The 13843-nt window shown below is 37.0% G+C and overlaps 1 protein-coding gene across 9 annotated transcripts in view; it reads left to right on the top strand.

Moving 5' to 3' along the window:
- Window positions 1-5590, top strand: part of USP33 (ubiquitin specific peptidase 33) — a 60112-nt gene extending 54522 nt beyond the window's left edge. For all 9 annotated transcript variants that reach the window (XM_086390693.1, XM_086390692.1, XM_086390690.1 and 6 more), the window contains 3 exons: window positions 2677-2779; window positions 3905-3973; window positions 4408-5590. In XM_086390693.1, coding sequence (XP_086246819.1) covers window positions 2677-2779; window positions 3905-3973; window positions 4408-4565 — 330 coding nt within the window. In that variant the 3' untranslated portion in view covers window positions 4566-5590. The remainder of the gene's footprint in view (window positions 1-2676; window positions 2780-3904; window positions 3974-4407) is intronic.
- Window positions 5591-13843: the final 8253 nt, after the last annotated feature.

Genomic DNA, 13843 nt, shown 5'->3' with positions numbered 1-13843 from the left:
CTGAAAGGAAATGGGAAGTTATATGCAGCAGGTGATTCTTGGGATTTTCTCTTTTGGGGGGTGTTTTTTTGGTCATGCAGCAAGTGGGATCCTAGTTCCTGGACCAGGGATCAAACCTACGCCCCCTGAAATGGAAGTGCAGGGTCTCAATCACTGGACTGCCAGTAATCACCCAATAGGTGATTCTTCACTGGATTCTTTGACTATAAACAATATTGTTGCATCATTTAGAAAAATGATGGAGTCTGAGGATTAGATGCTAGTATTATATCAGTATTTCTAGGTTTTTATCATTTGTGTCAAATGTTTAAGAAAACCCTTTGTACAGCGTTTTGCAGACTTTAATGATCATTTCTCTGGTGTTTTGTGAAAGTTGCTCAGTCTTGACCGACTGTTTGTGACCCCATGGACTATACAGTTTGGGATATATACTGCATCATATAGGACAGTACCAGGCCCACAGTGTTTTGTCACCTAGACACAAAAACAGTATTCAGTAGGCCAGCGACTTTTAGGTGATGGTCGGTAGTAAAGAATCTGCCTGCCAATGCAGGTGACGCAGGTTCAATCCCTGGGTCGAGAAGATCCCCTGAAGAAGGAAATGACAACCCACTCCTGTGTTCTTCCTTGGATAATTCCATGGACAGAGGAGCCTAGTGGGCTACAGTCCATGGGGTTGCAAAAGAGTTGGAAATGACTTAGCTACTAAAGAACAATAACATATGGTAAAGTTAGTGAATCTTATGGATGTGAGCCCACTTCTTCATTTATTTTATGTAAAGTTAGTTACACTGTCAGAGTAATGTGGGATGGTATATCATCTCAGTTAATGGGACAGTCAGTAAGACCAGCAATGCTGATACTAGAAGAAACGTACATTAGGAAGGTAGACCCAAATCCAGTCCTGCTGCTGCTAGTCACTTCAGTCATGTCCAACTCTGTGTGACCCCGTAGACGGCAGGCTACTAGGCTCCTCTATCCCTGGGATTGTTCAGGCAAGAACACTAGAATGGGTTGCCATTTCCTTCTCCAGTGCATGAAAGTGAAAAGTGAAAGTGAAGTCGCTCGGTCTTGTCCAACTCTTTGCGACCCCATGGACTGCAGCCCACCAGGCTCCTCCGTCCATGGGATTTTCCAGGCAAGAGTACTGGAGTATGTTACCACTGCCTTCTCCGAAATCCAGTTCTAGGCATTTGTAAATCCAGTTCTAGGCATTTGTAAATCACTTATCATCAAGGGACTTATATCCAGGTTATGTAAAGAATTCATACAACTCAAGAAGACAGATATTCCAGTTTGAAAATAAGCAAAATATTTTAATATACATTATCCTTAATATGTGAGTGTTAACTAAGCATATGAATAAGTACACATTCTCATTAGTCATTAGTAAAATGCAAATTATAGCTACATTACACACTTTTTAGAATGACTGAAACAGGAGGACAATATCAAGTTCTGACAAAAATGTAGAAAACTAGAATTCTCATAAACACTGTTGGTGGGCATGTAGTGTGCCCAACAAAGAGTGCCACCAACTCTTTGTCATGCCAAATGACAACCAGCTTGAAAGTTTTTTAGAGGTTAAACAACCACTCAGCACAGGACTCAGCCTGACATGCTACATTCCATGGGGTCACAAAGAGTCGGACACAACTTAGCGACTGAACAGCAGCAGCAACACGTGACTCAGCAGTCTCATTCTTAGGTATTTACACCAGAGAAATGGGGCTTCCCTTGTGGCTCAGCTGGTAAGGAATCTGCAATGTGGGAGACCTGGGTTTGAACCCTGGGTTGGGAAGATCCACTGGAGAGGGGAAAGGCTACCCACTCCAGTATTCTGGCCTGGAGAATTCCCTGGAATGTATAGTCCATGGGGTTGCAAAGAGTTGGATAAGACTGAGCAACTTTCACACAACACCAGAGAAATGATCATTAAAGTCTGCAAAACCGTGTACACAGATGCTCATAGCAGAATTGGTCGTAGTTGTCCCAAACTGGAAATAATTGATATACCCATCTGGTGCCAAATAGATAAACAAGATGTGGTATATCCTTACAATGGAGTACAACTAAGCATAAAAAAGGTAGAGCTACTGATGCATGCATATGATGAATCTTAGAAACATTATGCCAAGTGAAAGAAGATAAGATAAAAAATGACTATGTGATGTCTCATTCCATTTATATGAAACTTCTTTTTATAAAAAGGTAGAGTAGATCAGTGGTTTCCTGGGGCTGAGCGGAAGTGATTGATTGCAAATGGGTGCAGGGGAACTTTCTGGGGTGTCAGAAATGTTTTAATGGATTGCAGTAGTGGTTGCAGAACTATAAACAACTGAAAACCATTGAACTTTATGTTAATAGTAGGTGGATTATTCTTTAATAAAACTTTTTTATTTTTTAAAGCTGTTTTTTAAAATGCAAGTCTGTAATTATTCCATAACTCTAGGGTTTTGTCTTAAAACTCAATAGATGGATTGATTGAATGTTTATCAGGTGTTAACATGTCCTATTAAGATAACTTAGCATCAACGTACATCACGTTCTTTGTGTATCAGGAATTAGCCTCATCAGATAATGAAGTAGAATGGTTGTATTCTGCTACAAAACACAAAAGTTTTGTAGTACAAAAGTTCTAGACTTTAAGTGACTGATTTTTTTTTTCCTCTGTAGCTCAACAGAGCATTCCAAGAGGAAGACTCTCCAGCTACTTTTTATTGCATCAGTATGCAATGGTTTAGAGAATGGGAAAGTTTTGTGAAGGGTAAAGATGGAGGTAAGTGTTTAACAGAAAGACAAAATTCTTTGCAAATTTTTTACTTGACAAATGTTTTTTGAATATATGTATTTGGAATTAAACTACTGAACAAGAGATCAGGGATCATACAGTCTAGTTTATATTTTGGTTATTTTTAATTTTTTAAAAACTTTCACAAATTATAGCATATTCATGGAAAGTATAAGGGAACTAAATAAAAATTAGTCTACAATCTTAACATTAAAAACATTTTTTTAATCCTTCCAACAATAAGATTGGTTAAACTATGGTGCATCTGTTACAATGGGATACTATATGAACTTTAAAAATTATTTGTATAACAGTGTTTAATAATTAAAAAATAAGATGTTCTTGATATATGAAAAAGGCTATAATATAGTATGCATAGTTGGAACCTTTAAAAAGGCAAACATGTACAAAGGCAAAAAGACCAGAAAGATGCGAAAATAATTTGCCTGTCTTTCTGTAGTGGAATCACAGTATTTTTTTCTCTCTTGTGCCTTTTTTTCTTTTAAAAGTATTTTGATGATGAAGGTGCACTATACTTTTGTATTCAAGGGGAAAACAAAGTTTTTTCCCGTTAAAAAAGGATTCGTTTTGAGAATTCCCTGACAGCCAGTGGTTAGGATACTGTGTTTTCACTACCAAGGATCCAGGTCCAATCCCTGGTCAGGGAACTAAGATCCTGCACACCTTCAGGCACAGCCAAAAAATATATATATATATATGCATTTTCGCATTTCATTGTATAATATTTTTAATTTAATGACAGTCTGAAACTGAGAGTTGCATTCTTTTTAAATTACAAAGGAATTGTTCTTTTGTGGCATTAAAAGTGCATTTTAATCTGTAATCCCCAAATGGATAGTTAAGAAATTATTTTTATTACATTTTGGATGGTAGTGAGAAAACTTCACTTGTCTGCTTTCCTGGTTCTGTTTTGGAGAACTAAGACCCAAAAAGAAAGAAGCTTGGAATAAGACAGTTAAGAACTGACTAGAATAATCTGACTGAAAAATAATCTGATTAAACAGTTACATCCTTCATCAATTCATGTTCAGAAATATGTAGTTGTTTGGTGCATTTATACATTTTGATTATTCGTTTTGCCTTTTAACTTAGATCCTCCAGGTCCTATTGATAACACTAAAATTGCAGTCACCAAATGTGGCAATGTGATACTCAGGCAAGGTAAGTTTGACTAATACTATTAAGCCTTCGCTTGTTAGTGATTTTTCACACTCTGTAGTTCAGGAAACTCTTAGTACTCAATGCTCTATGGTGATCTAAATTGGAAGGAAATCCAAAAAAGAGGGGCTATATGTGTACATATAGCTGATTCACTTTGCTGTACAGTAGAAACTAATACAACATTGTAAAGCAACTGTACACCAATAAAAATTAATTAAAAAAAAAGAATATGTGGGAAAAAAATCTCTAACTTTTTAAGGCAGACCATAAAGTTGCAGCCTGTAACTATATGGGCTGATGGCCTGAAGATTCATGTTCTGAAACTTCTCAGTTATTCCTAGAGTATTCATATTGGGGGTACATTATGAAAGCTTTTGCAATATGAATATGAAAGTTTGTAAATATTGTTTTTTCTCTATGTACTTGATTTTTAGGAGCAGATTCTGGTCAGATTTCTGAAGAAACATGGAATTTTCTACAGTCTATATATGGTGGAGGGCCCGAAGTTATCTTGCGGCCTCCAGTTGTTCATGTTGATCCTGATGCAGTACAAGCAGAAGAAAAAATTGAAGTAGAAACTCGGTCTTTGTAATTTTGAGGCTATATAGAGTTCTGATGAAAAATCATTTTCACTTCCCCTAGCATATTCCCATGCAAAAACATTCCTAAAAGCATGTTTATTTTCTCGATTTTTAATGTTTTAGCTTTTATTCCTTCTTACTGGGCATTATGGAAGAATGTGTTAAATGTATAATATTCTACAGGTTGGCATATTTAATGCTAGATAACTTATAAAGTCTTTCAGTGTAATATTTTTGAAAGAGAGGGGATAATTGTGATCATTTGGCAATCAGGTTATCTTTGATCTTTATACTACATGTAAATCCATAGTCCTTTGTAGCTTTGTAAATACTTTTGCTTTGAAAACTTTTTCATTACCCTAAACCACCATAACTCTGACCAATCTTTTCAGTTCTCTAAAAACCTAATTTAATTGTATAGTTTTGACATGGCTTCATATTATAAAGAACCTATTTTAAATTGAGAGTCACAGTCAGAAAGATGTTGTTAATTTCCTAAAGCTCAGGAAACTGTTAGGGTGTCACTTCTTTTGCACTGCAGCATATGAATTAGCATATTAATATTTACAAAATGTCTTTTTGAATGTAGCAATGATGTATTTAGTCTGAGTGGAATTTGTGTCAGCAGATATTAATAATTTATTGCCTCTTATACTGTAAAATGTTAAATTTCAGTTCCTATAACCCTGAATAGTGTTCATTAATAACAGTAAAAAAGAAGAAACTTAGGGTTAGTTTTAGGGCACTTTTATTTTGAGAGCATGAAGTGTAGAATGTGTTGATAAAGCTGAAGCCTCTTGCGAAATGATTTTTTAAATGAAATGCATAAAGTCTTTTTGAATAACATAGTATGCACTGCTATTTGCTTGATTATGTGATGTCAAAAGTTTAATTATATTCCAAGTACAAAAACAAATGGGATTACTTTGAGGATGTTCAATAGCATTAACAGTGGCTTTGTTTTGGTCTGGGGCAGATGCCACCAGCTAAAACAGTGTTACTAAAATCAGTTCAATAAAAAGGATTTAAAAATGTATAACTTGGATGTTGTGTTTATGTGGCAGATATTAAGGGTGAAGGGTATAAAGTCTGTTGAACTAATGTCTTATTATTTCTTAATCAGCAATATGCAAATTAAGTCATTTGGTATAGTTTTGGTATAGTTTTAAAGTTTTGGTATTTAATGAAATTAAATAATCAGTCATTAGAATCTATTTGAATTTTTTAAAATATAGATAGCTTTTATTTTTCTTCTTTCTCATGATTATGCTGTGATCCTCTTCAAGGTTTGAATATTACTGATCTGTCTTGAATCACCAGAGATTAGTATAATGCTTGCCATTTAAGAGATAATCAAAAAAGGTTTAGTGCTTTCCATTTATGATGTTTCAGGCACTCTAAGTGTATTACTTACACTTTATCCTGGTTATAACCCTGTGACTTAGGTTAGGTAGCTTGCCCAAAGTCATATGTACAGCAGAGAAGTAGCAGATATGGACTACAACTGAAGTCATTGTAACTTTATACCACTGTTTTCATTCACCATGGTATATTATCGCCCACTGAATTATTTTAAAACAGATTATGGTGTTAGCATTAGATTCATTAATAGCATCTGTCATTGGGATATATAATATTGATAAGAATACTGGTCTTGGACTTCCTGGTGGTCCAGTGGTTAAGATTCCACACTTCCCTGTAGAGGACATGGATTGGATCCCTGATTGGGAGAGTTCCACCTGCCACATGGGATGGCCAAAAAAAGAGTACTGGTCTCTAAGAACTCTTTTTTTTTTTTTAACATTATAATCATCTAAATGCATAACAAAATAATACATAAAGGGTTAACCCCATAGACTCAGCTAAAAGTTGGCATATGTGTTAATAGATATCAAATTAAAAAATTCGGTTTGTCTGAGGATGATTTTCTTGGAACTACTTGAGCTGAAAAGTAGGAAAATTGCAGTTAAGAGATACTGATACAATATTTTAAGACTACTACACTGATTTATAACATGAAAGTGATTAGTTTTTGAACCCTGGAGTCAGTTTGCCTATATACATATCCTCTTAATAGTAGAGAAGTCATCTTTCTACTATGAATTGGTTTGGAATAGCACTTAAAGTTCCCAGATCTCCTGTTTTTTTTTTTTTTTTTTCATCTCTTAAACAAGAATGTTTCAGGCTGAGTTTTCCAGGAAGCAGACACTGAGATGGAGCAAGAAGTGCAAACGCTTTCTTGAAGAGTAACATCAGTGAAAGAAAATAGGAAGCAGGATTGAGCAGGAGTTAGTAGACCATAATGCAGACCTGACCGTCTCTGCAGCACAGTGAAAACCTAACCAAGGTTGTCCATTAGAGAAGTCTCACAGCTGGGCAGAAGTGGCTTGGCTCTTTTACTGTTACTAGGGGCTACCTGGAAAAGAGAATGACCTCCAATTGACACTGGAGGGACTAACAGCGAGATGCTGTCAGCCAAGCACTCTATTCTCATCTGGGAGTGAGTACTTTCTTGAAGGGTGGTCTGAACATCTGTGTGTCTGCTATACTTGATAATAGGATTATGATAGTTAGGGGTATTGTTATACATACTTAACTTGGCACTTGATATAATCCCTTATTCTCTTTCTCCTTTTCAAAATGTGTAACTTTTAAGGACACATCTATGTAAGAAGGCTGCCAAAAATATTTAATCTGAATCTAATCATGAGGGAGGAAATCAAGATAATTGTTTTAAAAAGGCATATTATACAAAATAATTTTCCTAGGTGCTTCAAAAAATTAGTTATGAAAGACAAAGCCTCAAGATTAAGAAAACATTACAAAAAAATGGTCCTTGATTGGATCCTGGATTGGACAAAATTTTTAAGGAGTGATATTAGGACAGTTGGGAAAATTTGGATTGGCCAGGGAATATACATTAGATAATATTTCAGTATTAAATTTCTCTAGTGTGATAACTCCTATAGTAGTATGAAGGGATGACCTTGGGAGGAAATACATGATTAAGTTTTTAGGATTGAAACCATGCTATATGAAATAAACATGTGAGAGAGAAAGCAGGAAGAGAGATCACAAAGAGGTGGCAAGTGTTAATTGGTGAATCAGATCAAAACCACACTGACATATCACCTCACACCTGTCACAATGGCTGTCATCAGAACACAAATAACTGATGTTGCCTAGGATGTGAAGAAAAGGGAACCCTTGTACGTTTTGTGGGAATGTAAATTGGTGTAGCCACTGTGGAAAACAGTATGGCGGTTTCTCAGAAGACTGAAAATAAAGCTGCTTTCATTGTTTTTCAGTCACTAAGTTGTGTCTGACTGCAACTCCATGGCCTACATACAGCACACCAGGCTTCCCTGTCCTTCACTGTCTCCTGCGGTTTGCTCAAATTCACGTACATGAGAGCTACTGTATGACCCGGCAGTTCCATTCCTGGATATATATCCAGAAAATACAAAAACATATTCAAAAAAATACATGCACCCCAATGTTCATAAGAGCATTATTTATAATTGCCAAGACATGGAACCAACCTCAGTGTACATCCATAGATAAACAGATAAACAAGTAATACTCTGCACAATGGAATACTTGCTGGCCCATGCAAAGAATGAAATGTTGCCAATTGCAGCAACATTGGTGGACTTGGAGAGTTATTAGGCTGAAGTGAAATAAGAGAAAGACAGATACTGTATGGTATCACCTTTATGTGGATTCTAAAAAACACAACAAACTAACGAATATAATGAAAGAGAGGCAGACTCACCAATATAGAGAACAAACTAGAGGTTACCAGTAGGTAGAGGGAAGGGGGGCAGGGTGGTACAGGGTAAGGGATTAAGAGAAGCAGACTATTAAATATAATCTACAAGAATATATTGTACAGCACAGGGACTATAGTCAATGTGTTGTTACCATAACTATAAATGGAGTATAACATTTAAAAATTGTGAATCACTATATTGTATACCTGTAACATGTAGTACTATTCATCAACTATACTTTGATTTAAAAAGTAAAAAAATAGTGAATATACAGTTTCTATATTATAGGGGTTCTACCTTATTCTTGGAATTTGTCTAGGTTTGAAATTCTTCAAAATAGAAAGGGAATTCCTTGGCAGCCCCATGGTTAGGATCCTGTGCTTCCACTGCTTGGGTCATGGGATCCATCACTGGTCAAGGATCTAAGACCCGTGTACTGCTCAGTTCAGTTCACTTCAGTCACTCAGTCGTATCCAACTCTTTGCGACCCCATAGACTGCAGCACGCCAGGCCTCCCTGTCCATCTCCAACTCTTGGAGCTTACCCAAACTCATGTCCATTGAGTCGGTGATGCCATCCAACCATCTCATCCTCTGTTGTCCCCTTCTCCTCCCACCTTCGATCTTTCCAAGCATCAGGGTCTTTTCAAATGAGTCAGCTCTTGCATCAGGTGGCCACACTATTGGAGTTTCAGCTTCAACATCAGTCCTTCCAATGAACACTCAGGACTAATCTCCTTTAGGATGGACTGGTTGGATCTCCTTGCAGTCCAAGGGACTCTCAAGAATCTCCAACACCACAGTTCAAAAGCATCAATTCTTTGGCGCTCAGCTTTCTTTACAGTCCAACTCTCACATCCATACATGATTACTGGAAAAACCATAGCCTTGACTAGACGGACCTTTGTTAACAAAGTAATGTCTCTGCTTTTTAATATGGTGTCTAGGTTGGTCATCTTCCAAGGAGCAAGCATCTTTTAATTTCATGGCTGCAGTCACCATCTGCAGTGATTTTGGAGCCCAAGAAAATAAAGTCAGCCACTGTTTCCACTGTTTCCCCATCTATTTGCCATAAAGCAATGAGACCAGATGCCATGATCTTAGTTTTCTGAATGTTGAGCTTTAAGCCAACTTTTTCGTTCTCCTCTTTCACTTTCATCAAGCGACTCTTTAGTTCTCGCTTTCTGCCATAAGGGTGGTGTCGTCTGCATATCTGAGGTTATTGATATTTCTCCCGGCAATCTTGATTCCAGCTTGTGCTTCATCCAACCCAGCGTTTCTCATGATGTACTCTGCATATAAGTTAAATAAACAGGGTGACAGCCTTGACATACTTCTTTTCCTATTTGGAACCAGTCTGCTCAGGCAAAAAAAGAAAAAGTCTGGGGTCAAAAAGCAGTTGTTATAAATCTTATGCCCAACTTTAAAAAGTTTAATCTCCCTTAATCCTGACAATGACTCCATTGCTTAGAAAGGTTATGATTTTGTATTGTAAGATTGTGGATTTGGGTTAATTACAAAGCATATACTCCAATACACAGATATCCTGAACTATTACTAAATTATTATTTCCAGTTAGTTTAAGAAGACATAGAATTTCAGAACCATTTAGAATCACTGAACTTAAAAAGTGAGGATGGGAAGACTAACAACATCTATAAGTCCAGTAATCATAAAATACTTGTTTTTGCATCAATTTAGCTCTCAGAGCTTAATGACATCTTTAGTGATCCTTTGTCAGTTCCTCAGGATAACATATTATACCACACCAGCTCTTTCAAACCTTGCCTTTCCCTGGGCTGCAGTAAATAATCTTACCCCTCTTTTGTTAAGATTGAGGAGGCATAAGCTCCTTTGTCTTCCTTCTGTTGCCACCTCTTAATGTTTGCCATCTTCTTACTTTCTGCATTAAAGAAAGGAGAAGCCCTCCTATTTCCCTCTCTGACTTCCTCTCTTTTGCCATGAATTTATTTATTGATTCAGGGTACTTCTCATGCCCTTTCACTTCCTTCAGTAATTTTTTTTTTTTTTTTTGGCCTTGACTTGAAGTATGTGGGATCTTAGTTCCCTGAGTAGGGATCAAACACTTCCCCCCTGCAGTAGAATGGTGGAGTCTTAACCACTGGACTGCCAGGGAAGACCCTTTTTTTAAATTAAAAAACTTATTTTAAATTGAAGTATAGTTGAGGTACAATATTATGTAAGTTACAGATGTAAAAATACAATTCATTATATTGTGACTCATTATATTTTTTTAAAAATTTTTGTTTAAAGCTTATACTTCACTTGAGCTTCCCTTGTAGCTCAGTCGGTAAAGAATCTGCCTGCAATGCTGGAGACATGGGTTCGATTCCTGGGTCTGGAAGATCCCTTGGAGAAGGAAATGGCAACTCATTCCAGTACTCTTGCCTGGAAAATCCCATGAAAAGAGGAAACTGGGGGACATGGGGGTCTCAATAGTTGGACACAACTTAGCAACTAAACCACCACATTTTCACCTATAGTTATTACAAAATATTCACGATATATCCTTGTAGTTTACTTAGTTTTGTTTTTCAAAATTTATTTATTTTTGGTTGTGCTGAGTCTGTTGCTGCACAAGATTTTCTCTAGTTGCATTAAGTTGGGACTACTCTTTAGTTGTGATGCGTGGGCTTCTCATTGCAGAGGCTTATCTTATTGCCAAGCACGAGAGGCCTGAGGGCTTCATTAGTGGCTCACCTTCAGCATGTGGGATCCTCCTAAACCAGGGATCAAACCCGTGTCCCCTGCATTGGCAGGTGGATCTCAACCACTGGACCACCAGGGGAGGCCTATAGCTTATTTTATAGTTAATAATTTGCACCTCTTAATCCGTAGCCCCTCATTGCTCCTCCCCCCTTTCCTCTAGCCACTGGTAAGCATTAATTTGTTCTCTGTATCTGTGAATCTGTCTTTTGTTATACTCGTTAGTTTGCTGTATTTTTTAGATTCCACATATAAGTGATATCATATAGTATTCAGCTTTCTCTAACATTTCACTTAACCTAATACCCTCCAAGCCTGTCCATGTTGCTGAAAATGGCAACATTTCAGTCTTTGTTATGACTGAAATGATATTCCATTGTAATACACCTCAGTACATGTTAACATTAAGTATTGGGACTTCCCTGGTGGTTCAGTGATTAGAACTCTGAGCTTTCACTGCAAGGGGCATGGGTTTGATCCCTGTTGGAGAACTAAGATCTTGTATGCCCATATCATGGCCAAAAAAAAGATTAAGTATCCACATCATAGACTTTCTCAAACTGTCCCTTTTCATTTTTAACTTTCCCTGCCTTCACGCTTGCTAAATTTTCCTTTATTAGGAGGCAGAAGATGAAGGAAATTAGTATTTCCTAGACCTATTTGCCACACTGGCCACATCTCTTTCTTCACTTCTCTTTTTTTTATTGTAATTTTTTTATTGAGGTATAGTTGATTTACAGTGTTGTGTTAGTTTCAGGTGTACAGCAAAGTGATTCAGTTATACATACATATATATCTATTTTTTCAGGCTCTTTTCCCTTATAGATTATTGCAAAATATTGAGTATAGTTCCCTGTGCCATATAATAGGTCCTTGTTGGTTATCTATTTTAAATAAGGCAGTGTGTTTATGTCAGTCCCAAACTCCCAATCTACCCCTCCCTCTTCACTTCCCCCCTGGTAATCATAGGTTCATTCTCTGTGTGTCTCTTTGTGTTTTGTAAGTTCATTTGTATCATTTTTTTAAAAGATTCTGCATATAATTGATATGTGATATTGGTGTCTGTCTAACTTACTTCACTTAGTATGATCTCCAGGTTCATCAATCTGCTGTGAATGACATTATCTCACCCTTTTTAATGGCCGGGTAATATTCCACTGGCCTTCACTGGTGATCCACCTGCCAATGCAGGAGCTGTGGGTTCAGTCCCTGGGTCGGGAAGATCCCTGGAGAAGGACAAGGAAACCCACTCCAGTATTCTTGTCTGGGAAATTTCCACGGACAGAGGAGCCTGGTAGGTATAGTCCATGGGATTGCAAAAGAGTCAGACATGACTTAGTGACTAAACAACATTTCATTGTATATATGTACCACTTCTTTTTTATCCATTTTCCTATTGATGAACATTTACGTTGCTTCTATGTCTTGGTTATTGTAAATACTACTGAAATGAACATTGGGTGAGGTTCATGTATTCTTTCAAACCACATTTTTCTCCAGATATATGCCCAGAAGTGGGATTGCTGGGTCATATGGCCGCTTTATTTTTAGTTTTTGAAGAACTTCCATAGTTCTCCATAGTGGTTGTACCAATTATATTCCTACCAACAGTGTAGGAGGGCTCCCTTTTCTCCACATCCTCTCCAGCATTTATTGTTGTAGACTTTTTGTTGATAGCCATTCTGACCGGTATGAGGTGATATCTCATAGTTTTGATTTGCATTCTCTAATAATTAGCAATGTTAAGCATCTTTTCTTGTGCCTATTGGCCATCTGTATGTCTTCTTTGGAGAAATGTCTACTTAGATCTTCTGCCCATTTTTTGATTGGGTTGTTTGCTTTCTTAATATTGAGCCACATGAGCTATTTGTAAATTTTGGAGACTAATCCCCTGTTGATCACATTGTTTGCAAATATTTTCTCCCATTCTGTGGGTTTTTAAATTTTGTTTATGGTTTTCTTTGCTATGAAAAAGTTTTTGGGTTTAATTAGCTCCCATTTATTTATTTTCGTTTTTATTTCCATTACTCTAGGAGATGGATGAGAAAAGATATTGCTATGATTTATGTCAAAGGGTGTTCTGCCTATGTTTTCCTCTAAGTGTTTTATAGTGTCTGGTCTTACATTTAGGTCTTTAATGCATTTTGAGTTTATTTTTGTGTATAGTGTTAAAGAATGTTCTAATTACATTTTTTTTTTTTTTACACAAAGTTGTCTAGTTTTCCCAGCACCATTTGGCACATTGAAGAGACTGTCTTACCTCTATTGCAGTCTTGCCTCCTCTGTCATAGATTGATCATATGTGCATGGAATTATTTTCTGGGCTTTATATCCTGTGCCATTGATCTATTTTTCTGTATTTGTCATCTATATTTCTGTTTTTGTGCCAGTACCATACTTAGTAACAAAGTTCTTTCTTGGTTGGTCTACACTCTTGTTATTGAACCAAATTTGGGTCTGCCTGCCTGCATGCAGTAAAACCAATCTACTGACACCAGGTTGTGGTAAAGGAGAGAATAGCATTGACTGTAAGGTGCCAGACAGGGCAATCAGGGGAGTTAGTGTTCAAAACATCCAAATATCCCCAGTAGGTTTCAGGGAGACATTTTTACAGGAAAAATTGGTGGAGAGGGCTGCCAGATGTGTAATCCTCCTCTAATTGGTTATTGGTGAGGTAGAAGGCTTGTGTTCAGAAATCTCAATCATCAGCCTTCTGGTTCCATCTGGTCTGGGGTCTAGTGTTTATTCTTAGCCTGAAGTTACTATGGTTTTTCCAGTAGTCATGTATGG

Source organism: Bos grunniens, chromosome 3 (assembly GCF_055505025.1).
Source record: "Bos grunniens cultivar Pamir isolate PY7600 chromosome 3, Bosgru_T2T1.0, whole genome shotgun sequence".
NCBI classification, from domain to species: Eukaryota; Metazoa; Chordata; class Mammalia; order Artiodactyla; family Bovidae; genus Bos; species Bos grunniens.
Note: the sequence above shows the minus strand (reverse complement) of the source record. Positions and strands in the feature narration are given on the sequence as shown.